The 22,625-nt window shown below is 43.0% G+C and overlaps 1 protein-coding gene across 2 annotated transcripts in view; it reads left to right on the top strand.

Moving 5' to 3' along the window:
* Positions 1 to 21,857, top strand: part of SLC7A8 (solute carrier family 7 member 8) — a 71,627-nt gene extending 49,770 nt beyond the window's left edge. Inside the window, exons 4-11 of one of the 2 annotated variants that reach the window (XM_051980463.1) lie at positions 4,939 to 5,064; positions 6,547 to 6,700; positions 7,778 to 7,901; positions 12,014 to 12,117; positions 14,420 to 14,516; positions 15,562 to 15,711; positions 18,204 to 18,381; positions 19,575 to 21,857. In XM_051980463.1, coding sequence (XP_051836423.1) covers positions 4,939 to 5,064; positions 6,547 to 6,700; positions 7,778 to 7,901; positions 12,014 to 12,117; positions 14,420 to 14,516; positions 15,562 to 15,711; positions 18,204 to 18,381; positions 19,575 to 19,741 — 1,100 coding nt within the window. In that variant the 3' untranslated portion in view covers positions 19,742 to 21,857. Of the gene's footprint in view, positions 1 to 4,938; positions 5,065 to 6,546; positions 6,701 to 7,777; positions 7,902 to 12,013; positions 12,118 to 14,419; positions 14,517 to 15,561; positions 15,712 to 18,203; positions 18,382 to 19,574 lie in introns of those variants that run through there. The other variant, XM_051980464.1, reaches the window with a different exon arrangement.
* The last annotated feature ends 768 nt before the right edge of the window (positions 21,858 to 22,625 follow it).

Genomic DNA, 22,625 nt, shown 5'->3' with positions numbered 1-22,625 from the left:
GCTGTCCTTCCTTCCCCACCCTGGTTTTTTGTTGTTTTTTTTTTTCTTCATTTCTTTCAAACGAATCCATTTAAAGATGAAAGGTTAGTTAGGAGGGGACAGGTTGTTAGCCTAACTAAAGTCCTTGAGATTGAAGTGATATGGGAGTAGAGAACTAGGAGTCCCTTTAGAGCTCACCATAGGCTATTTTGATGAATCGTTTTATCTTACAGAGGTCTTTCATTATCCCCAGGGAAGACATTTTGTGTGTGTCATGGGATCCCTTTGTCAGTTTGGTGAGGTTTAAGGGACCCCTTCTCAGAATAATATTGTTAGATGCACAAAATGAAATCTCAGAATAATATTGTTAGATGCACAAAATGAAATACATATAAAAAACAAAGGAAACCATTATATTGAAATACAATTATTAAAATTTTTTGAAAATAAAAACAAGTTCATGGCCGCAGGTTAAGAACTCCTGGTGAATCTTTTTGTTATTCTCCATCGCATTTACCCTTTGAAAATTTTTTATTCTATTTTCATGTCTCAATTCTCTTCCTCATTGAAAAGCTAAGAAAAAAGACATCCATTACAAAATGTGTGTAGTTATATAAAGCAAATTCAGATATTAGCCACGACTGTCTTTAGAAATGAAGAAAATGTCCTTTGGAATTATGATGGGCTATTGTATTGATCCACTTACTAAGTTTTTCATAACATTGCTGTTATTTGTATAAATTGCTGTTATTTGTATAAATTGTTCTTCTCATTTCACTTTGCATCATTTATACCAGTGTTCCCTTTTGTCTGAAATAATTCCTTTCATCCTTTTTTATAGCACAATAGTATTCCATTACATTCCTCAGATATTAGAAGTCCAATTCTTTGCCACCACAAAAATAGCTGCTAGAAATATTTTTGTACATACCAGTCCTTTTCCTTTTTCTTTGATTTCTTTGTGTTTTAGATAAGGTAGGTATATTGCCTTGAAAAAGAACATACAAAGTTTTATAAGCCATGAGGCATCATTCGCAAGTTGCTCTCAGAATGGTTGGGCCAGTTCATAGTTCAACCAATAGTATACTAGACTAGGATACCTGCCTCTACAGCATTTGTCTTCTTAGCCAGTCTGCTAAGATATGAGGTAGTACCTCAGAGTTGTTTCCATTTGCACACTATTTATCTTTTTTAAAAAATAATAATACCTTTTTATTTTTCAAGATAGATCTTTTCAACATCCATTCTTACAAAGCCCTGTATCTTCCACATTCTTCCTTTTCCCTCTCTCCTAGCAGTGAGTAATCCAGTATAGGTTAAACATGTGTAATTCTTCCCAATATATTTTCACATTTATCAAGCTGCACCAAAAAATATATATCAGTTCAAAGTGGGGGAAGAGGGAATTAAAAAGGGGGAAAAAAGCAAGAAGGGTGAAAATACTCTTGTTGTGAACCACACTCATTCTCCATAGTTCTCTCTGGATGTAGATGGTTCTTTATCACAAGTTTATTAGAATCTCCTTAAATCACCTCATTGTTGAAAAGATCTAAGTTCACCATAGTTGATCATACATAACCTTATTGTTGCTGTGTATAATATTCTCTTGATTTTGTTCACTTCTCTCAACATCAGTTCATATAAATTTCTCCAGGCTTTTCTGAAATCAGCCTGCTCCTCATTTTTGTATAGAACAATATCCAATTACATTCATACAATAGTTATCTTTTAAGGACATTTACTGAAGGAATAATAATTTGCTTTCAACTTATTTATTTTTATTTTTATTTTTTTTTTTTTGGTATTTGGGGGATAAGGATAGCATTTGCCTTCCAAGATTGCTGTGAGAATCAAATGAGATAATAATTAACTATTGGCTGCCACATAGTGTAGGTGCTTTATTTATAGGTGCTCATTCTCCTCAACTCTTTCCTGTGGAATAAATAGTTTGAAACCTTTACACTAACACTTAAACCCAGGTATGTTTTCCCATTCCAAAGAGCTCGTGTTTTACTCCCAACAGGTTTCCACTCCCCTTTCCCAATTCATTTCCATACATTTCTATCATCTTTCTTCCTTCTCTCTGATAGTCATAGCTCTTCCTCTCCTTCCTCTCTATCTTCCTTTAGCTTCTGAAATCTTCCATCCTATGTTTCTCTGCTTTCTTGTTTCTATTCAGTACATTTCTATCCCTCCCTTTGGGCTCCCCTACCTCTTTTCCTTTTTGTTCTGCTTTCCCTCTATCTGTTTTCTTCTTCCTATCCTTCATCCTTTTTTTTCTTCCTTTTCTCTCCCCTGCAGGCAGTTCATATTGCTGCAGGACTTGGTTTTTATCTCTGAAATTTACCAGATCTGTACAGCATTTCACTTCTTGGCCTTTGTTTCTTCATCATTTTGAACTTCTAAAAATAAGAGGGTTGGATTCCATGATCCCTAAGGTCCCTTTCATCTTTAAATAGATGGTCTTATGATAATTTCTGCCCCTTACTTTAGTCTCCCAGACCTCATCTACCCTCTTCTTTTTGCTCTCCATCCTACTCTCCATCCTCCATCCTTGTTTCTCTCCCATAGGTCTCTTATGCCCTTAATTGATAATCCTCATTTGTTCCTCAGCAACCCAATTTTGTCCTTTAATCTTCCCTCCTAAGTCACTTCCCTTGATCTTTCCATCACTACTGTAGCTGAATTCCGAATTCCTCTTAACTGTCATCATGCAGCATCTGACCTTCTCTTGACTTAGCCATTGGGGTCCAGTGAAAAATGATTTTTGAATTGCATTAAGATTAAAACAAATGTGCGCTTATCTCCCAGCATGTGAAATGGTAGAGTCTTTAGGAAATATTCTCTGTTCAGTCCCTCAGAATACTCCTTCTGACAACATGTTTTTATTCTGCTTACACAAGACACTATCTTGTGGAACAGCTTATCCACAGGGTGTCAAGGATTTCTGCTTTTGAAGACTTGATTTGCCCTAGTTCATTTTGTTCCATAAAAAATAATCAGAGGTTGCTAGTCATTTCACAGAAATCTGATGTTCTGTTGTAGGTTGGAATCTGAGAGGTGAGACCAGGGTGTCAAAGACAACATAGGAAATGTTTTGCTCAGTTCAGAACTGTCAACAAATGCACACATACCATTCATGCGTCTACTCCATCAGTTTGGTGGGTTTGAGTGGAGGAAGGAAAGCTGGTGAGCTACTGAGAGCTGCTGGGAAGGGAGGACAAATGATATAGTATAATGTCAAGTCCGACATTGAGAGAGTGAGAGATTAAGGATTGTATCTTCCAATAAAAAAAATGAAATATCAGTGCCAAATAAGAATTACCAGTAATTAGCATGAAGCTGCTACTGCTGTTGCTTTCATGTCCCAACACCTAAACAAAGTTTAGGAGGCAAAGAATGGAATCAGAGGGAGTCGTTCAGTTTGGTTGAAAATCTGGAGGGAGGTCATCCCTATCTTTATGATGTTGGGCCATTCCATAGTTTGGTTTCCTCAGCTATAAAGTGGACATAGTAATACTTAAAATACTTTAAAATCTTGTTAGGATAATGTGAAAATAAAATCAGATGAGAAAGCATTTGAAAATAAAAAGAATGTATGAGCATGTATTTTCATTACCATCATTTTATGCACAATGACCACTTCCTTTTACTGGGGTCAGTGCCAAGGTTAAAGCTTAAGGAATGAATAAAGACTGTGCTAAAGCACTGGAGATTCAAATAGAAAAAGTATGTCAGTCCCTGCTTGTAATGGGGAGAACAAGTCAAATGAAAGATTTCAGCTGCAAATTAAATGGGAAGGTCCCATTGTCTTTAGGTATAGTGACCAAGTAGATGGTAAAACTTCTTTATTATCATTTCCATTTGTAAAATGCTGTCAGCTTCTTGTGTTGAACTATTTGACAGTATCAAGGACTTTGATGGGAAGCATTCTCTTTTCTGGTTCTTTGGTGGCTGTGAGATCTACAGAAGTAGATCTGCATCTTCATAGAAGTTTCTTCAAGATGATTGTTGTCTGAGGAGACTGGGCTGAAAGTATTGCTTTTTCCCAAAAAGGAGCCCCAACAGTAGGTCAGTGTATATATTCCTGAGGTCCCCTGAGTCCCACAACATTTTAAATTCCTGATCTCTTTTTTTAAGGGAAAAGACTTCAGGGTTATATCTGACCCATTCTCAAGCATGTTCTTAAACCATCATAGGATCCCTAGTGGGTGTAAAAAAAAAAAGAGAGAGAGAGAGAGTTGCCCTCCTTACAAAAAGGATGGACTTTTAGGTTATATGCTGTTTAAGGGTCCCTTCCTGATCTAAATGTCGGGTTCCTATGCGTATGAATCAAACAGAAGATGCTTTTCCCTCAGCCATACAATGTCAGGGCAATAGACCCTTCATTTTTCTGATATGGAAACTGAGGCCTAGAGAAGTTTAGTAACTTGCTCAGAATTTCACAGATAGTAAATTGTAAGGGTCTAAATTGGTCTTCTACTACCAAATGACATCATCTTCGTCTTCCTTCCACATTACTGTGGAAAGGTGTAAGGGGATTCCTAACCATTCTGGGAGATGGAAGATTTCCTCTAGGTCTCTATCTTAGCCAATGGGGTTCTGAGATCACATGTAAAGCAGCTAGACATCCCTGGACATGCAGTGACTTGGAGACAAGGTATTAATGTATGATTTATTAAATTGTGAATCTTCTTAAGTTGGTGCCCATATTTGCCCATCTCTGGATCCTTGCTTGCATCTATTAATGAAAGTAACTAGTGCTAATTTATAGGACTCGTTTGGGAAGCTATAATTCCTGGGTGCTCAAAGTGGACTTTTTTTTAGTAGTCATTAAAATCATCCTACCCATTCTAATGCTTACTGTGTCTTTGTGTCTTTGTGTACTGGGAATGCAAATCTTTGTAAGGCCTGAAATTAATGTCTCTAATTGTGCATGCATGTGGGGTGTCATTTCAGTGTTTCTTACATGGATCAACTGTGCAAGTGTGCGATGGGCCACCCGAGTGCAGGACATCTTCACAGCTGGAAAGCTCTTGGCCTTGGGCCTGATTATTGTGATGGGAATTGTGCAGATCTGCAAAGGTGAGACGAAGCAAACATCCGTGTTTCATATACACACACCTGTATATGGGCACTGTAATCAGTTTCTATGTGGAACTGATTCCTTTTCTCTTGCTTCAATGCAAGCATTAAAAGCATTCAAATTCATTTTCTATACATCTCAGACTATATCCTAACCCTCAGTGTCCTTTCAGTGGGACTCCCTAACATGGTTCCTTGCTACCTAGTAAGCACTTAATGTTGCTTAATTGAATTGACTCCCCTATCCAAGGAGAACCACCTTTTTAATTTAGCTTTCCAGTTTTTTATAACCTTTATAATGCTGAGAGGTACATTCTTTGGTCTTGGGCCAACATTCTCCACTAGATTTATTCCTTTCCCTGCCTGGATTCTCTGTTTGGTTTCCATGGGACCTATGGCACCACCAAGCTCTGCCTAATATCATTGCTTCATAGTCAAAGTCAGATGACATATGGGGGAGATTTCACCCAGGAATAGGGCTTGATCTTTAACTCTGGAAATCTCAACTAGGTTCTTTGCATAATAGTTTTCTAAAATAGGATAATTTGTTTCTTCATTAATGCATTTTCTAAATACAAGAAAAGATCGATTATGTATCATTTTATGTAATTTGAGGTATGGTGGGAAAGGATTCTGGTTTTGACATCAGAGGACCTGGGTTTAGACCCAACTGCCGCTTATTATGTAGGTATGATCTGTGCTTTCCAGAGTATGAGCAAAAACCATGGTCACTCCATCCAATCTGCCAGTAATCTTTACTGAGCGATCCATTGACTGGTGGCAGAATAATAATAGAGATGTCATATAATGGACAAAGCCAAATTTGCAGAAGAGACTGTGCTTGGCGTAGTGTTCATAGTAGGCTTATTGATTGACTGAGACAAGGTTAAAAAATACATTAAAAATTTTTTTAAAAATTTAACAAAAAGGACAAGAAGAGCTAAAATGATGTAATCATGGGGAATAGTACAAGGTGTATTGAGAATTTTAGAATGAAATAAATTTTCCATATTGGAAATTCAGAGAAGAGGGCAAAATGAAAAATCCATTTGGAAATTTTTTGTGTTGTGAATTTTTCTCCTTCCCTTCTCTTCTCCTCCCCCCTAGACTGCCAGCATTCCTACATAGGTTAAACATGTGTAATTCTTGTAAAAGATATGCCATTTTTACCCCACCCTTTCCCCTATCTTAATTACCCTGCCTTCCCTGGCCTTTGTCCTTTCTATCTAAAAGCATCTAAAGTATCTCGCATAGTTTAAGAACAAAAACATTTGGATATGTCTTTTGGATTTAAAACTCAGGTTCAGAGTTCAGGTTTTAAAATGATATCCTTTAAACTGTTTCCTCGAACCTTTCCTACTCACCTGTGAGTCTGACGCTTCATGAAGGACTTTGTCCGTGGGGCCAGGTGTCAGACCTCAGAAATTGGAGCTGAGGGGTGGGACACTGTTATGAACAACTTCTGGTCCCTTGTCTTCACAGGACAGTACTTCTGGCTAGAACCCAAAAACGCATTTGATAATTTCCAAAAACCAGACATCGGTCTCATCGCACTGGCTTTTCTTCAAGGCTCCTTTGCTTATGGAGGCTGGAACTTCCTTAATTATGTGACAGAGGAACTAGTTGATCCCTACAAGTGAGTAAGGATAAACCCCACCTTGTTTTCCATACCCTTGAATGGACACTATACCTTCTGCTGGAGAGTCTGCATTTCCCTTCTTTTCCAAGGATAGTCAGGAGATCTAGACTTCAAATCCTGGTTCTAACACTCACTAGCCTCACTTTTCTTAATTGTCAGATGAGTTAAATTATATGTACACTGCCTGTTCATAGGGTTATTCTAAAGAAAGCACTTTATATTCTATGTGTGTGTGTGCACGTGCGCACTCGCATACATATATGTTATTGCTACTTGTGTGACCGGGCAAATCACACACCTTTCTGAGCATCAGTTCCCTCTTCAGCAAAATGAAGAGATTGGACCAGATGACCTTTAGCTTCTCTTCCAGCTCTATATCTGAGTTTCCTGGCAGTATAGGGAAAAAATTGCTCAGATATTTTTATCAGAGTCAGGTTAAAAATTGCCCAAGTGTCAGTAATACAGATCAGAAAGGAAAAGAACTGTGGAAAAAAACAGTCATTACTAAAATTTGCATAGAATGTCAGAGTTGGTCTGCAAAGTTTTTCTCTTTTTATTATTTATCATCCTAAGGGATGGCTATCTGGAAGGAGGGAGGTAAAGGATGTATTAGGAAATGCAGGTAACAGAAAATTTTATTTAAAAAAAATAAAAGGCATAAAATTATTAAGGCTATTATTAGCTCTGGGAGGTTCCTGATTTATCTACCTGTCTCCAAACAGGAATATCTCTACCCAGGAGATGTGGGGGTGTAGAGCATCTTGGAAAAGGGAACAAGGGATAAACTTCTTGGTATCAACAGTAGGTTTGGAATACATCTCTCCAAGCTGTTTCATTTTTGTCTAGGCAGTCTGCCCAGACTGAAGCAGAATTCATTTCCAAATGATTTGATTAACTTTGAATATTTTCCCCAAGGACAGACTAAATCTGAAGCCTTAAAAAAGGGTACTAGAATCCCAGATAAGGACACCTTTATTCCACCTTCAGCTATTTGGGGGTGGGGTAGATGGGGGTATGGGTGCTGAGTTTTTGCACCTAGTGACCTTTCCCTTTTTATCTCATTTCACTTTGCAGAAACCTTCCTCGAGCTATTTACATCTCCATCCCACTGGTCACGTTCGTGTACGTCTTTGCCAACATTGCTTATGTCACTGCCATGTCCCCCCAGGAGCTGCTGGCTTCCAATGCTGTTGCTGTGGTAAGGACTCCCATCTTTCTGAAGCTCCCTCTGGGGCCGCAGATCCTGCGAACAAGGCGGTCAGAAGGAAGTTTGGCTGAGAAGTGAATCTCTGAGCACTTTTCCCAGCGATCTGAGTCATGGGCAGGAGCCTCAGTAAGGCAGTCCTTCCCTTCAGTCCCCAGTTGGGAAGTGTTGCTGCTGCTCACATGTTGTGGCTCTTAAAAGTCAGCAAGCAGACGTTTACAAGCACAGAGTTCCAGGGTCTCTCCCCTTCTCTCCCCTCCCCCCCCAACTCATTAGCTTCTTTTGCCAGTATCAGCAAAGTGGCTAAATACCACGGGGATCACAAAGCCTGAACATTGCCCCAAACCCCGCTGAGCATGGCTGTGGGTAAGCTGGGGCATCTGCCATCTAGTGATAGAGCGGGGGATCGGTGTCTGCGTCAGGCCCTGGCCACTTAGGCCCTGTCTGAGTGCCATCAGTGTCCTTGTCCGTGGGACGGGGAGTAGATGACCATCGACCAAACTTCTGTTCTTAACTTCTGTGAGGATGTGATTGAGGGGCAGTAAGAGTTCTGGATGCAAGGTCGCTTTAGGCAGCTAGCTGTTTTATAAATATTATTTCCCTCTGTCTTCACAACTTTGGGAGGTGGGTGCTATTACTATCCCCATTTCATTACTGTTGATGTCATTTTTCGGGGTGTCTGACTCTGTCACTCCTTTTTGTTTTCTGGCAAGAAGCGTTTTGCCATTTCCTTTTCCTGTTTATTTTTTCAGATGAGGAAACTGAGCAACAGAAAAGTTTAATAACTTTTGCTCAGGGCCATGCAGCCAGTAAGTGTCTAGAAAGACTGTTCCTTGGCCTTTATTTTAACATCATGGATAAGTATGAGACACTTGGTGAGCACAACATGTAAGAGAGAGTGCTTTGAGCTTTTTGTTTGGAAGATCCTAAGATTTAAGCAGGGCTAGAGGTTATAGGATCCATCCCATTCTTTAGATAGAATATGCCTTTATCTCTAAAAGATCTTTCTGGAAAGGAGGTCCACTAATTCAATATTCCAATCTTTAACAACCCTCATTGTTTTGAAATGCTTGCTGTGGTCTCATCCAAGTCCTCCACCCCAGGACTGGAGAATAACCTTGTCACCAAGGTCTCTCTACAATCGTTCAATTAAAGACCATCCGTATACAACCTGCAATGTCTTTTTTTACCCTATAGGTCTCAGTCTTTTCTCACTGTAATAGTTTCCAACCCCTTGGCTATGGTTCTGTTCAATTCTGGATTTCTTCTGGACCTGTGGGACAAAGCCCTGCAAGTCTGTTAAGGATGAGCTCATAACTAGCATGTTACAGTTGCTAGTACTATACTCTGACAGGTGTGGGCCCCTTGTGACAGTGACAGTTGCCTGGTTCTTTTTCTCAGGAGGTGGAAAGGAATTTATTTTTTTAAATGAAGTCACTTTATAAATATGATTCAGCTGACAATAGCAGTAATGATAATAACCAGCGTTTATATGGCACCTGTTATGGGTCAGGCATTGTACTAAGTACTTTGTATTATGATCTCATTTGATTTCATAACCACCCGGGGAAGTGAGTGTTCTTATTATCCCCATTTTTGTAGTTGAAGAAATTGAAGTTAAGAAGTCAATGAAGTTGAATTTGAAATCAGGTCTTCCTAATTCTAGGCCCAGCCCTCAATTCATTGTACTACTTAGACTCTTAGATAGTAGGGGAATTAGATGATTCTCTCCATTTTATAGATGAGAAGACTGAAGCATAAAGAAGTAAAAAAACTGGATCGTGGCAAAACTACCTTTACCAGAGACAGTTTCATTTTCTTTCTATCTTTGTAATTCCCATATAGTCTTATTGCACAGTGCCTTTCACATAATAGGCACTTAATACATATTTTTTGAATTGAATTAAATCGAACAGAATTGAATTATTGAACCATTGAGTCACCTAGTAAATCAGTGGTAGACTTGGGATTTGAAAACAGGTCAAAGTAAGCAAACTCTTGCAAATCATTGTTATCTCTACTATCCTAAAATACTGGCCTGTTTATCTCTAGAGGGGACAGAGCCTGTGATATCTGGAGGCTTCCAGCTCATCAGTTCTTCTTTTATATTTGCTGCTTATGAGATTGCATCAGGACTGGCAGCAACAATTTCTTGAATCTCCAGGGAGGGAGACTTATATCTTGATTATGCTTTATATAATCTTAGCTCCTTTGTGAGCCTTCTTCCCTTCACCAAATGTTCGTTTGCTTTTATAGCAAGGGATAAACAAACTATACCCAAATCCAGCCTGCTGCCTGTTTTGTACTATCTATGGGTTGAGAATGGCTTGTACATTTTAAAACAGTCTGGCCCAGACTATAATTTTCTGATCACTGAAATGACCTATAACTATTAACTTAAATGTTCATTGAGTGGGCCATGCTGGGATAAGGCTACTAAAGAATCTCAAGAAATGGTCCATTCCATTGATCAATGGACAATTATTTGTTAAAACATCTGTTCAAGATCCTGTGCTAGGAGCCCAAATACAAAAACCAAAAGAAGATCCTACCCGTGACAAGCATACATTCTAACAAGAGAAAGAACAATTACATAAATGTATTCAGAATAAATATGAAGTAGTTAAATACAAGGTATAGTTAGGGTGCGAAGGAAGATGAGCTGAGTCCTAAAGGAATAGAGAGATCTTTTGATGCTGTGCATTCCAAGCATGGAAGAACATAGAAATGCCATGGAGTGTCATGTTGTGTGAGGAACAGAGAGAAAGTCAGTCTGACTAGATCAGAGTTGCTTCATGTCTGCTAGCGAGAAAAGAATGATGGCAGCTGAAACAACAATGCAGATATTTTACAAGAAAATATGAAATTAAGAAATTGTGCCATAGCAACTCTTAAGGGCTGCCAGAATTCAGATCACTGGACCTTGCCAGACCATTTTTCTGGGGTCAGTCTATTGCTGGGGGAAAAAAAAAAGTGGGAAGAAACTAAAAGAATAAGAAGAGAAAAAGACATGATACTTTTGTTTTAGTAAAGTAAAAGATTTGTAATACTTCTAAATTAGACTGTAAGTTCCTTGGTCAGAATTTATACCGTTGTTTATCTCTATAGCCTGAGTTCCTGAGCCAAAGCCTAGACGCTAGTTAGTGGTCAGTAAACATTCATTGAGATACAGTGGTTAGTGATAGTGAACTGGGTCTTTAAGCAACTAGGCCTTGAAGGGAAAAGGGAAGATGGTCATTCTTTGGACACAAAGGGACCTTTTGTCTGTCTGTGTGACGTCACTGATTTCAAGGAACTCCTGGCTATAGATATCTACCGATCAGTGACTTCCAGCTTAGTTGCCCTGGGTCATCTCAGAAGTAGCATTAAACTTTCCTGACTCCCTCCACCATAGGGGATGGAAATGTGCAGGCTTGTTCAAATAGTGGGAGATCGGATTCCTTGAATGAGTTTTTATGGGCCTGTGGCCCAAGTCTCTCTGGAAGAGGCATCTCTGGTGTCTCCTTCCCCAGTAGGAGCAAAGTCTGGCCTCCGCCTCTCCTTTCTGACCCAGGCCAACAAGCTCAGGGAGCGTGGGTTCTGTGCAAGGCGCTGCGGGAGGCTCTGAGGAGAGCAAAAGGAAATGGTTCATGCCGGCAGTCTCCTGGGAGCGGGGGAAATTACAGTGGGTCAGCAGGTACGGCGGGTGCGTGAGGGCCGGAGAACGCCTCGCGCACGGGCAGGAGACGAGAGCCGGGCGCGGGAGCCCAGGCCTGGGCGGTGCCGGTGAGCATGGGCCCAACGGGGCGGCCGTCCCACTCCCTCCCTGACCCAGCTCTGGGCACGCAAGCCCACCGCTCCAGCCGCCACTGCCTAAATGCTGGCTTCTGTCACTAGTTGTAAATGTGACAGCTAGGGGGGAGGTGATGGTGATTTGAACAGTCATGTGCACTGAGGGGAAGGGGACGCCTGCCAGAGACGGGGTATCAGAGTCATGTTTGGCAGCTGATGGAGCCTCAAGAGAGGGAGCGTGAAGGCTTGGAGGGGCGGGGGTGGGGGGGGGGGGCGCAGCCTGGCACCTGCAGCTTAGTGCAGAGAGCTCACCTTCGCCTTGTCCACTCTTGCAGACTTTTGGAGAGAAGCTTCTTGGGGTCATGGCCTGGATCATGCCCATCTCAGTCGCTCTGTCCACATTCGGGGGAGTCAACGGATCTCTCTTCACCTCCTCTCGGTGAGTGTGGATGGGAGAGCCCGCTCTGTGTGTGTGCGTGTGCCTGTGTTTTTGTGTATCTGGTGGGTAAGTCTGCACACGACCATGAAAGTGTGTCTCTGCAGGTGTCGAGAGCAGGGATCTCTTGCTTGCGTGTGTGCGTGCGTGTGTGCTTATGCATGCATGCACCTGAGACAGCAGTTTCTTAAGGTTCATTCTTATGGGTGAGAAAAGAAAAAGATCCACCTTTTTTGGTCATTTGTACCCCCTTCAATGGAAAGTAGGGCTGGTCCCCAACCCTTTCATTCTCAGGTCATTGTGACCTGTTAGGGGATTTAAAAAAAAGCTTCCTTGGTCCGTTTGTCGGGGCTCCAACTGCTGAAGAGAGCCCCGTGGGAGAGGAGGACACGGTTCTTGCGTGCGGCCCTGTGAGAGACCCTCGGACCGGCAGCAGCGTCTGCCTTCACGGCCCAGTGCTGCCGCTTACCGCCTGGTGACTCGTGATACTTCGCCTCTCTGGGTCTCAGTTTCCTCAGCTGATCCCAGGGAAAGGCGAAAGGCTAAGCCCTCCCTCCTTTGGACTTCCCGGCGAACATGACGAGTTGGGGACCAGTGCAGAGAAAAGGGGCCCAGAATCAGGCAGGCGCCTAAGCTGGCTTTCCGGCTGCTCTTTGCCAGCCCCTTCTGCAGGGTCCACATTAAAGCACCCAGTGGGGCTGAGCAGGAGCAGGAGAGAGGATTCATCTTCTCCTCTCCTTCACCTTGCACCGGGTGCCACCCAGAAGCCTGAAAGGGCTTCCACAAAACTGTCGGTTGGGGTTGGAACTGAGCCGTCTCACGCCCCTGGGAAAGCGGAACCTCAGGGAGCATTTGCGCCCCAATCAGAGGTAGTCCTGCGGCTGTCTGACCCACTCTGCAGCTCACTGACTTCCAGCCAACAGCCCCCCCGCAGCAGGGCTTCCCATGAGGGGACCTTGTGCAGAGAAGCGGAGCGCCCCGGTCCCCTTCCTGCAACGGGGCATCCAGCACTGACCCCCAGCAACCTCCTGTGCCTGTTAAACAGGGACTGCAGCACCTGGAGCGCAGCGGAGGGCCCTGGAGGAGAGCTTGTCCATCGCAGTGGCTAAAGCCAGTTTAGAGCTGGGTGTGTCCTTCCAGGCAGGTCACCCAGGCAGGTCTGGATGCATGGCAATGGGTGTAGCCGTGTGTGTGCATGCAGGTGACGCGATGCGTGTGGGGGCCGGTCATCTGCACACATCATGTGGGCCGGACAGGCTCCCGCTGGCCCCCGAGGTCCTTCCCGGAGGAGGGGTCCTTGGCAGGTATGGAAGGAATGGCTCTTGGCCAAGGCGTGCGAGTGTGTGTGGATGTGACACCCTCCCTAACCTTCAGTCGTCAGCCAGAGAGCAGGGAGCAGAAGCAGAAATGCTTCTGGAACTGGGATAAGGCGGCTGCCCAGACAGGAGAGGCAGACAGAAAGCTGTGCATGAAGACTCGGCTACAAGTGCATGACACCGCACTGCAGGGGGCACGGGCATGCATGTGGGCACAGGGTGGCCAAGGCAGTGGTGGCAGAGGGCACCGCCGCCTTACCTTGGATTTCTGGGTGACAGTCTGGCACACATGCTCGGGTGTGTCATTCCGACCCAGTTCTAGCATGGATCATGTTCTCACCTTTGTACCTTCGGGGCTTGGTATATAATAAGCGCTTAACAAATGCTTGTTGCCTGACTGACTCATGGGCCGCCATCCCTGGTCTACACGCCCTCAGTGCCCCAGTGCTCTGGACCCATCTGCAAAATGACTGGTTCCATCTTTGGAGCCCCGGCCTCCTGGCTCTGGGTCTCTTCCCTTATGCTTTGGCCAACATTCCTACTAAAGCATAAACGACTAATGAGAACGTAGAGTTCTCTGTTCTACTCATTTCAAAGAAATTTGTCCTCACAATTAAGAGATATAAATTAGAGTTGCGGGGATGACCAAGCAGAGAAAGGTGCTCGGGACCGGTCTGTTCAATCACTCATATCTCCTGACTACAACCCAGCCCCACACGAATTCCAATGAAGATGGTGGCCGTTAACACCCAAGCCCCAAACACCAGGTCTTCCTGGGCAACTTGGGGCCCATCTGTCAGCTGCCTCCGTGACAGCAGGACAGATCAAGGAGAAGGTTGTGGGAATGCATGGATATGGGAAGCCTGGCACTGGGAGCAGGTGCTGGAGGAGAGGGGGTGGGGCACGCCACCGGGGGCAGGGATGGGGTGGGTCCCAAGTCCCAGAGCAGGGAGCTCATGGCTGACCTCTTCCTTTCCTCCCTTTCCCAGACTGTTCTTTGCTGGAGCCCGGGAGGGCCACCTGCCCAGCTTGCTGGCCATGATCCACATAAAGCGTTGCACTCCCATTCCCGCTCTGCTCTTCACGGTAAGGGCCGGTCAGCCCCCCTCAGCCAGCCTGCCCCATCTTGGTTTCCCCTCCTGTTGCTACTACTGTTCCATTTGTGGATGAACCATCCTGTTCTCAGCACTTGAGCTGCCACTTCCAGCCTTTCACAGATCCCATCCCATTACCTTCTTCTAGCTTTCAGTTGAATTGTATCGAATTGTAAGTGATTTGACATGATTGTGCACTCTCTGAACTTGTAAATTCACTGGCCTAGGGAATCCCAAGGTAAAGAAATTCCTTCCACCAATGCCAGTCAACACCTTTTCTGCCAGTTATTGTCTCAAAGAGCTGCCACTGAGTGTCAGTAAGGGCCAGTAAAAAGTTTGACAAATGGAGGGAAAAGGACAGGAAGATCAGAGGTGGGGGAGAGAAGGAGAAAAATGGGACAGAATCAGAGAAGGGAATAAAGAGGGATTCCATGGAAGAAACAACTCCTCCCCATTAGCTTCTTTGAATTATTTATTTCTTTCGGTCTCAAATGTACAATCTAAAATTCCTTTTTTTGTTGTTTTTAAATGTAGTTAGAAATCAGTAGAATACTGTTCAATATAGCCAAAGGCAAGATAGTAATATACTTGGGGGGGGGGGGGCGGGGAGAGATTAAACAAAATCCAAGTATTTCAGGACATAGATAGGGATGTTCAGTCAAATGTAAATAGGGCTGGACATGATGCCAGGGTCCTAGTGAACCACAAGCAAAGTTTGAATCAATCAGTGATATGGTGCAGTCATAAACAAAGGAAGATAGGGGATTACATTAGTCCAACTTGTTAGAACCATGAAAATGTCCTCTTGTCCACATTGGACTTTTCCATCAAAAAAATGATGTGGAGAACATGTTGGCCAAAATGATTAAAAAACACAATTAATAAGAAAGGTGCAGTGGGTGTTAAAGTGATTATTAAATCAAGAGAAAACAAAGGTAAGAGGAACTAGTTTCTGAGGCAGTCAGGAGCCTTCTCAGTCAATGATGCTAAATGCCTTTCAGACCACTCATTCAGCCAACTTCTGCTCACCCCCACAGTGCGTCTCTACCCTCCTGATGCTGGTGACCAGTGACATATATACACTCATCAACTACGTCGGCTTCATCAATTACTTGTTCTACGGTGTCACAATAGCTGGGCAAATTGTCCTGCGCTGGAAGCAGCCTAATATCGAGCGTCCTATCAAGGTGAGGCCTGGATCATTCCAGACTCTCCAGCTTTTTCTGGCTGAGAGCGAGAACAGCCCTGATCCACAACCCCGCTCCCGTTCTTCGAGCGACTTCTCTTTCAGTCTTCCTGCTTATACCTGTGGAAGTTCTTCATGAATTAGGAGACATGTTCCTAGATCCAGTTCTTTGACTATATCGCTTAGAGCAAGTGATTGCATTTCTTTTTGCCTTGTGAATTGGAAGGGTTGGATTCATTGAAGTCTCTCTAACTAATTCTCTGACTCTCAAGATGTAAACACTTTATGAGAATGGAAAGTGGCTACTTTTCATCTCTATTAAGGATGAAAAGGGGAAATTTTAGGAGGAAAGAGTAGTGTTCTGGTTGGTTTTCTGGAGGTCTTGAAGCAGTTACTCAGTAGAGTAATCTCTACAAGTATAGCCAGGAGTTAAAGTCCAGATTCCTTATTGTCTCCTGGCCTGGGGCTGGGCAGCTTTCTGGAGAGCCTTTCAGACCGGCCTTGGTCTCAGTGGGGGAAGTGCAGGAGCCCAGCCACCAGTGGTGTGAGATGAAGTGAATGAATCTGCCTCTGAGTCCCCAGACTTGTGCTTCAGCTCCAGCCACCACAAAGGTGGACGAGGGAATGAATCTGTCTCAGTCCCTCGGTCCCCCAAGCCACCAGGAGTCTGACTGAAGATGGAGTGAATCTCGTCCAGTTCTTGCTGACTGTTATATACATTAATTACATTATCATAGGTATGAATCTTGTGGAACTATATTAAGTACTAAGTACATGTACTGAACTAGAGAACTATTAGTCACCATGCTAAACTAGATAATCACTGTCTTATCAATTCCACTGAGTTAGCACTTTGCAAGAATCCTTGTTTTAAGTACAAGAGTTCTGGCCCATAATAGGAAAGACTTAATTTAAATATTGCTTTCATTGCTTCTCCCTTCCCTGCTCAAAGACTTTCAATGGCTCAATATTTCCTGATGGAACAAATCAAAACTCAAGTCAGGGGGAAATATAGGGGAAGTATATGATGCATTGAGTACCAGGCTTGCAACAAGAAAGACAGGGTTCAAATTCTGTCTGATAACTTGGCAGGCTCTATTATGAGTTTCTGTAGTTTCTTCCCTATAAAATGGGGATAAAAGTAACAAAAGTACCTATCTGTGAAATTTCTTACTCCACTCAAATTCGTTAATGTATATAAAGCACTAAATATATGGCAGTTCATAGTATCAAGGTCTAAGTCTCCTGCCTTATTTTTAATATCCTCCATGATGTAGGTATATGGCAGTGTTATAGTATATAGAAGAAATGATTTGAAGACTAGTCTCTAGCTCTAACTGGACAGATCATTTTGCTTATATGTTCAATGGAGATGTTTTGTTTAATGCATTGTAGAGATGTCACTTATTGAATGTTTATTCAGCTTTATTTACCACTGCTCCATCAAATATCCTCTACGACAAAAAAAGCTGATCTCTTTTCTATCCCATTTCTTCTTGTTCCTTCTACTAGAGCAGGGGTCTTTTTTGACCATACATTTTCATCAGAAAAAAGCAAACAAATACATATCCTTTTCATGGAGGATCATGAAAAGGATCACTAAAAATTATTATATTATTAGAGATTGGCTAGCCTGCCTTCCTTCCTCTCATTCTCTCTCTCTCTCTCTCTCTCTCTCTCTCTCTCTCTCTCTCTCTCTCTCTCTCTCTCTCTCCCTTTCTCTCCCCTTCTCTCTCCTTATATCTTCTCTCTTTTTCTGTCTCTCTCTCTCTCTCTCTGTATGTATATACATACACTAAAGTAGAAGGTACTGAATTCATCATGCCTTCATGAAAGCTGTAATATTGAAGTGTCCCTTAAATCTCCTATTTTGTCTCCTGCTCTTCACTTCACCTCAGCATATCAAAGTTTCTCAAACTCATAGGTTAAAATTCAGTTACCAGCAGACAAAGAATCTGCCTCTATTCCAGTTATCTCCTATCAAGATTCAGCTCTGCTTTTGAAAGGATGAATGAGGCATGTAGAGGGTATAGGAAGGTGGTGGGTGTGGCAGGTAGAGAAGAGGAGATTAATTACTGGAAAATATTGACCACTACATCAGATAAACCCTCTGTACCAGATATACCAGATAGAATCATGTACCATGATTCCAGAGTTTCTTACAAAGAATGTTCCCCTCCCTTTTTTGTTGAGGTGAAGGACTGACTGGGTATGGAACAATGTATTGGACTTGGTTAATAAGGTTGGGTAGTTTCGCTAAACTTTTTCCCTATCATTTTTTTATTCTTTGTTACAAGGCTCAGGAATAAGGGTTATAAAGTTCTAAGTAGGCCTGGGGTTTGTGGGCTGTATGTTTCTCCAGGCTTATCTAAGCCTGAGAAGGAACTCTCTAGAGTGCAGTGGAGATATATTAAGTTCTAGTATCTAGTATCTAGGGTCTCCCTTAAGTTCAGGAGGATTTGTAGCTAACAGAGTCTCAACTCTGTTCACCAGATAAGCTTGCTGTTCCCTGTCATCTACCTCCTGTTCTGGGCCTTCCTGCTGGTCTTCAGTCTGTGGTCAGAGCCTGTGGTCTGTGGCATTGGCCTGGCCATCATGATGACAGGTGTCCCTGTTTACTTTCTCGGTGTGTACTGGCAACACAAACCCCAGTGTTTCACAGACTTCATAGGTAAGTTTGCGGATGCTTCCCCAGCTGGCCTGAGGGAGTCTGGGAAAAGAGGGTAGTCCAGGACCTGGGGAAAAGTATCAGCAAGAACCCTGAACAATTTTCCAGGACCTAGATGCCTGTGCCGAGGTTCAGAAAAAGAAGCCCTTGGGTGGGGCTATAGAGTTACCTGCCTTTCCAGGGCATCTTTCAGACGAGTTGTTGAGACTAATCTCTCTTCAAAACCCCATGTAACAACCAGGAAATTTTCCCAGATATCTGTTAAGTAGCACTCTGGTTAATTCATTGTCTATAACCTCAAGCCTGTTGTTTAGTACAGTATAGGGAACTTACTTCCAGGGGAAAAACTTGTTTCACTAATTCAGATTGGCACTTGCTTTGTAATTTATAGTCATTTAATTAATAGGGTCAGCTAGGTGGTGCAGTGGATAGAATGCTGACTCTGGATATCAGGAAGACTCCTCTCCCTGAGTTCAAATCCAGCCTCAGACACTTACTAAATGTGTTGCCATGTTTGTCTCAATTTTCTCACTTTAAATGAGAAGGAAATGGTAAGCCTCTCTAATATCTCTGCCAAGAAAATCCCAAAAAGAGTCACAAAGAGAGAACACTTTGTCCCTACTCTTCCACGGGCCTTTTATTATTAGTATAGGGAACTCCCAGGGAGAAAACTCCTTTTACCAATTCAGATTAGCACCTGCTTTGTAATTATGTAATAATTTATGGACATTTAATTTTCATGTTAATAATAACTTTGGAATGTAAGACTCTTTTGAGTAAGTAAATGTTTCATTTTTCTTACACTTGTATACCCAGGCCTAGAGTTGTGCTTAGGTTCTGGAGAATTAAATACAATGAATTAAACAGTTCCTATTCACAATCTTTAAGGAAGACAATATTGTGTTAGGCACAATAATGCATCAAAATGAAAGCTTCAAAAGTTAAAGGGAAAACATCAGAGGCTACCAGTTACTGCAATGAATAGAGAGCACCAGCCCAGGAGTTAGGAGGACCACCTGAGTTCAGAGTATGGTCTCAGACACAAGTTATGTGACTCTTGGATAATCATTACTTAATTCCGTATTACCTCCTTAGCTGGATTGATGGGGAGGGCTTTCCTCCGGTGGGGACGGAGACTTTTGAGAGCCCCTCATACCAGCCCCAGGAGCTAATGTTCTCTCTGCCTTTGTGCCCAGCCTCCCTGACCTTGGTGAGCCAGAAGCTGTGTGTGGTCGTGTATCCCCAGATGGACGAGAGCCCAGCGAGGGAGGAAGAATCTGTCGATGACATGAAAGAGCAGAGACAGCCCATCTACAAAAGCAGTGACCCCAATGGGCTGGAGTTATCTGAACCCCGCCCCTGATTCTGAGCAGCTCTTCTCTGAACTTCTGGCCTTTGATTTCCCCCCAGCCCCCCCTTTACTCCACCTTCTTCACCTCACCCCAGAACCGTTCTCAGGAGTCAGAGAGGTAGGGGAGGGAAATGGTGAAAGGACACGATCATTTGTACCCAAAGAAACAGCCCCCGACCAGTAGAGCCTAGGCAGGAACACCATTCACCAGAGCTGCCCACCCTAGGGAGAGGAAGTGCAGCCCCGAGCCACCTCCTGCACAGACCCCAGCTCTTCAGGATCCAGGGCCGCCCAGAGATGGTGTCTTTAAGGGAACCCCTGCTGGGACGGCCAGGTTGGCTCTGCCCTCTCCCTCCCCTTTCCCAGCCTAAGGGACAGAGACCTCACTTCTGACAGAAGCCAGAGGTCTCCCAGGGAAGGGGGTTGATGGCCAGAGGCCATGAGCCTCTGCAGGGTGCAGGAGGACAAGGACAGGTGTTTTCCCACAACTTGTAGCTCCTTGCCAAACATGTACAAATTCCATATCGGGTTAAGGACCAACAAAGGATGAGCACTGTCTCTCCTTCCCCTCCCTCTCCCTCACTCCCGACATCCACAGGCATTCAAACACTCCCCAGCCTGTGGAACAGACTTGGAAAGACTGAGATCACAGGCCCTCCACACCGCTCCCTGTGTCCTGCCCCCATTTCAGTGCCAAAGCTTTCTGAAGCCACAGGTGGCTGTTCCTACAACAGGGATGAGCAGCATCTCTCACCTTTGGGCTTCCCTTAGCGGGAGAAAATGTTGGTAGTTATCACTGGTTTTCCCCTTCTCTGTCCCTTGAGGTCCCCTCACATTCTCCCTTCCAACTGTGCCATTTTTGCAGAATTACACTCTTCCCTGGAATAGGGCCTTTCCCTAGGGAGGAGACTGACCCACCCAGGACTTCATTTTAGAATCAGGGCTGGGCCAGCTTCTTTCATCATTTTCCACTCTGGAAATCTATTTCTTATCCCTTAGGACAGCTTTTCCTTCCTGCTGGAGCTACCCACTTCTTCTGGAGATCTCAGATATTCAGTCTGAAGGGTAGGGCTTGGGCAGGAGTAGGTCCTGAGGTGAGGGCCAGTACCATCTTATCTTCTCTTACCCCCTAGCTCCCACTTTCTCTCCAAGGAACCTTCTAGGACTCCCTTCTTCCCCTGTCCATATATCCCCATCCAAACAGTACTTCCATTCCCTCCCTTCAGGACTTATTTCCAAAGATAAGACATACCACTAATGTGGAGATACTGAGGACTTAGATGAGGGAGGATCAAAGTCAGCTTAGAGATAGCTAGAAAAGCCTATCTGATGGCTCTTATCTATTTTCTTCTCCCTCACTGGAGAAGGAGTGCCTCCAACTGACTACCTAAGGCAATGAAAATTAAGTCCCTCTTGGGACTGATAAACTGAACTACTGGTAGATGGTTTTCCATTTGTTTCTTAGTAATGACTCTGATGCTTTGTAATAAAGCTAATTTAACTTCTTCAACCATATTTCCAGGGTTAGAAATAGTGGGTCCCTGGAATTTGGATCCTCCTAAAGCTTTCTGAGATATGTTCATTCATTCCTTGCCACCAGACTTGTTCCTCACCACTTATCCCCACATAGACCTGGAGTTAGGGAATCTTTCTCCTCATTTCCCTTCAAGTACCTCAGTTCACTCCAGAGACAGGGAATTCCAGGGATAACTCCATTTCTCCTCCCCTCTGCCTTTAATATCTAACTTGGGTTAGAGTCCCTTCTCTACCCCACTGCCTCATAAGACTAATTATTCAAGGCCCAGGTTTTGATAAGAGCAAGCCGCCAAGGTGCAGGGGAGAGGGTCAACCACTTCCTTTTGACCTTCCTTTCTCCTCCCATTCAACCTCTTCCTCTACTTGTATTATTGGGGATTTTTTTGTAAAGTCAATGCCTTACTTTTTGGATAAATATTTTTGAAGCTGGCATTTCTATTTCTTTTGTTTTTTTAAATGTTTTTGAATTTTTTCTGGGTTAGACAAGACCGAAGATTATCTTCTTGTATCTTTGGGTTGGTTTGGGTTTTAGGTTTGGTTTTATTTGTTCATTTATTTTTGATGTAATAAAATTTTGAAATGGAAAGTGAAATGTGTTGTTTAGAGATTAAATGATCCTCTGGGGGCAAAGGTAGGTTCCCTCCCCATCCAGACTATGCATACACAAAACTCATTTCAGGAGACAATTCTTGAAGCATCCATTTAATACAACTTTGAGCTCCTCAAGTCTGTATCGTACAAGGTAAACAATTGGTTGTCTTTGGCTTCTGAAACTGGACTCTATCCCTGTTAACAAAGTCTAGCAGTTTATAGCTTGATACCTTCAATTCATTAAAAAATAATAATTATTGACATTTATATAGTCTTTTAAGATTCAGGAAGGGGTTTATATGCATTGTCTCATTTGAGTCTGGGAGAGGGAACTTAAAACACTGTGCTAAGTGCTAGACAAATAGTGAAAATTTGATCAAATTTGATCTCTCCTGACTTCAGACCCAGCCTTTTATCCAATACACTACTTAACTGACTTGTATGCAGTCAGGGGAAAAAAAGTATTCCCCCTTTTAAAATGAGTAAACTTACACAGGTAAAATGAGTGAAGGAGGTCAAATGACTAATAAATACTTATCTGACTCAGAAGTATCTATTTTAACTCAGGTCCTCCTGTTTTCATATCCAAGTATTAATTAATGATCAGTTTTTACATTTTCTTAATGGTTTATATCACCATTTTTGCATATCATCTTCCCCACTCCTTTGCCCAGCAAGCCAAATGAAAGGGAAAAATTTTAAAAAAAACTAACCATATTCAAGGATGCTGACAGGCTATGCAAAGTTTCAAATCCATAGTCCCTTGCTT

The sequence above is a fragment of the Antechinus flavipes genome, chromosome 2 (assembly GCF_016432865.1).
Source record: "Antechinus flavipes isolate AdamAnt ecotype Samford, QLD, Australia chromosome 2, AdamAnt_v2, whole genome shotgun sequence".
Lineage (NCBI taxonomy): Eukaryota > Metazoa > Chordata > Mammalia > Dasyuromorphia > Dasyuridae > Antechinus > Antechinus flavipes.
The sequence above is the reverse complement of the archived record's forward strand: the minus strand, read 5'-3'. Positions and strand labels throughout refer to the sequence as shown.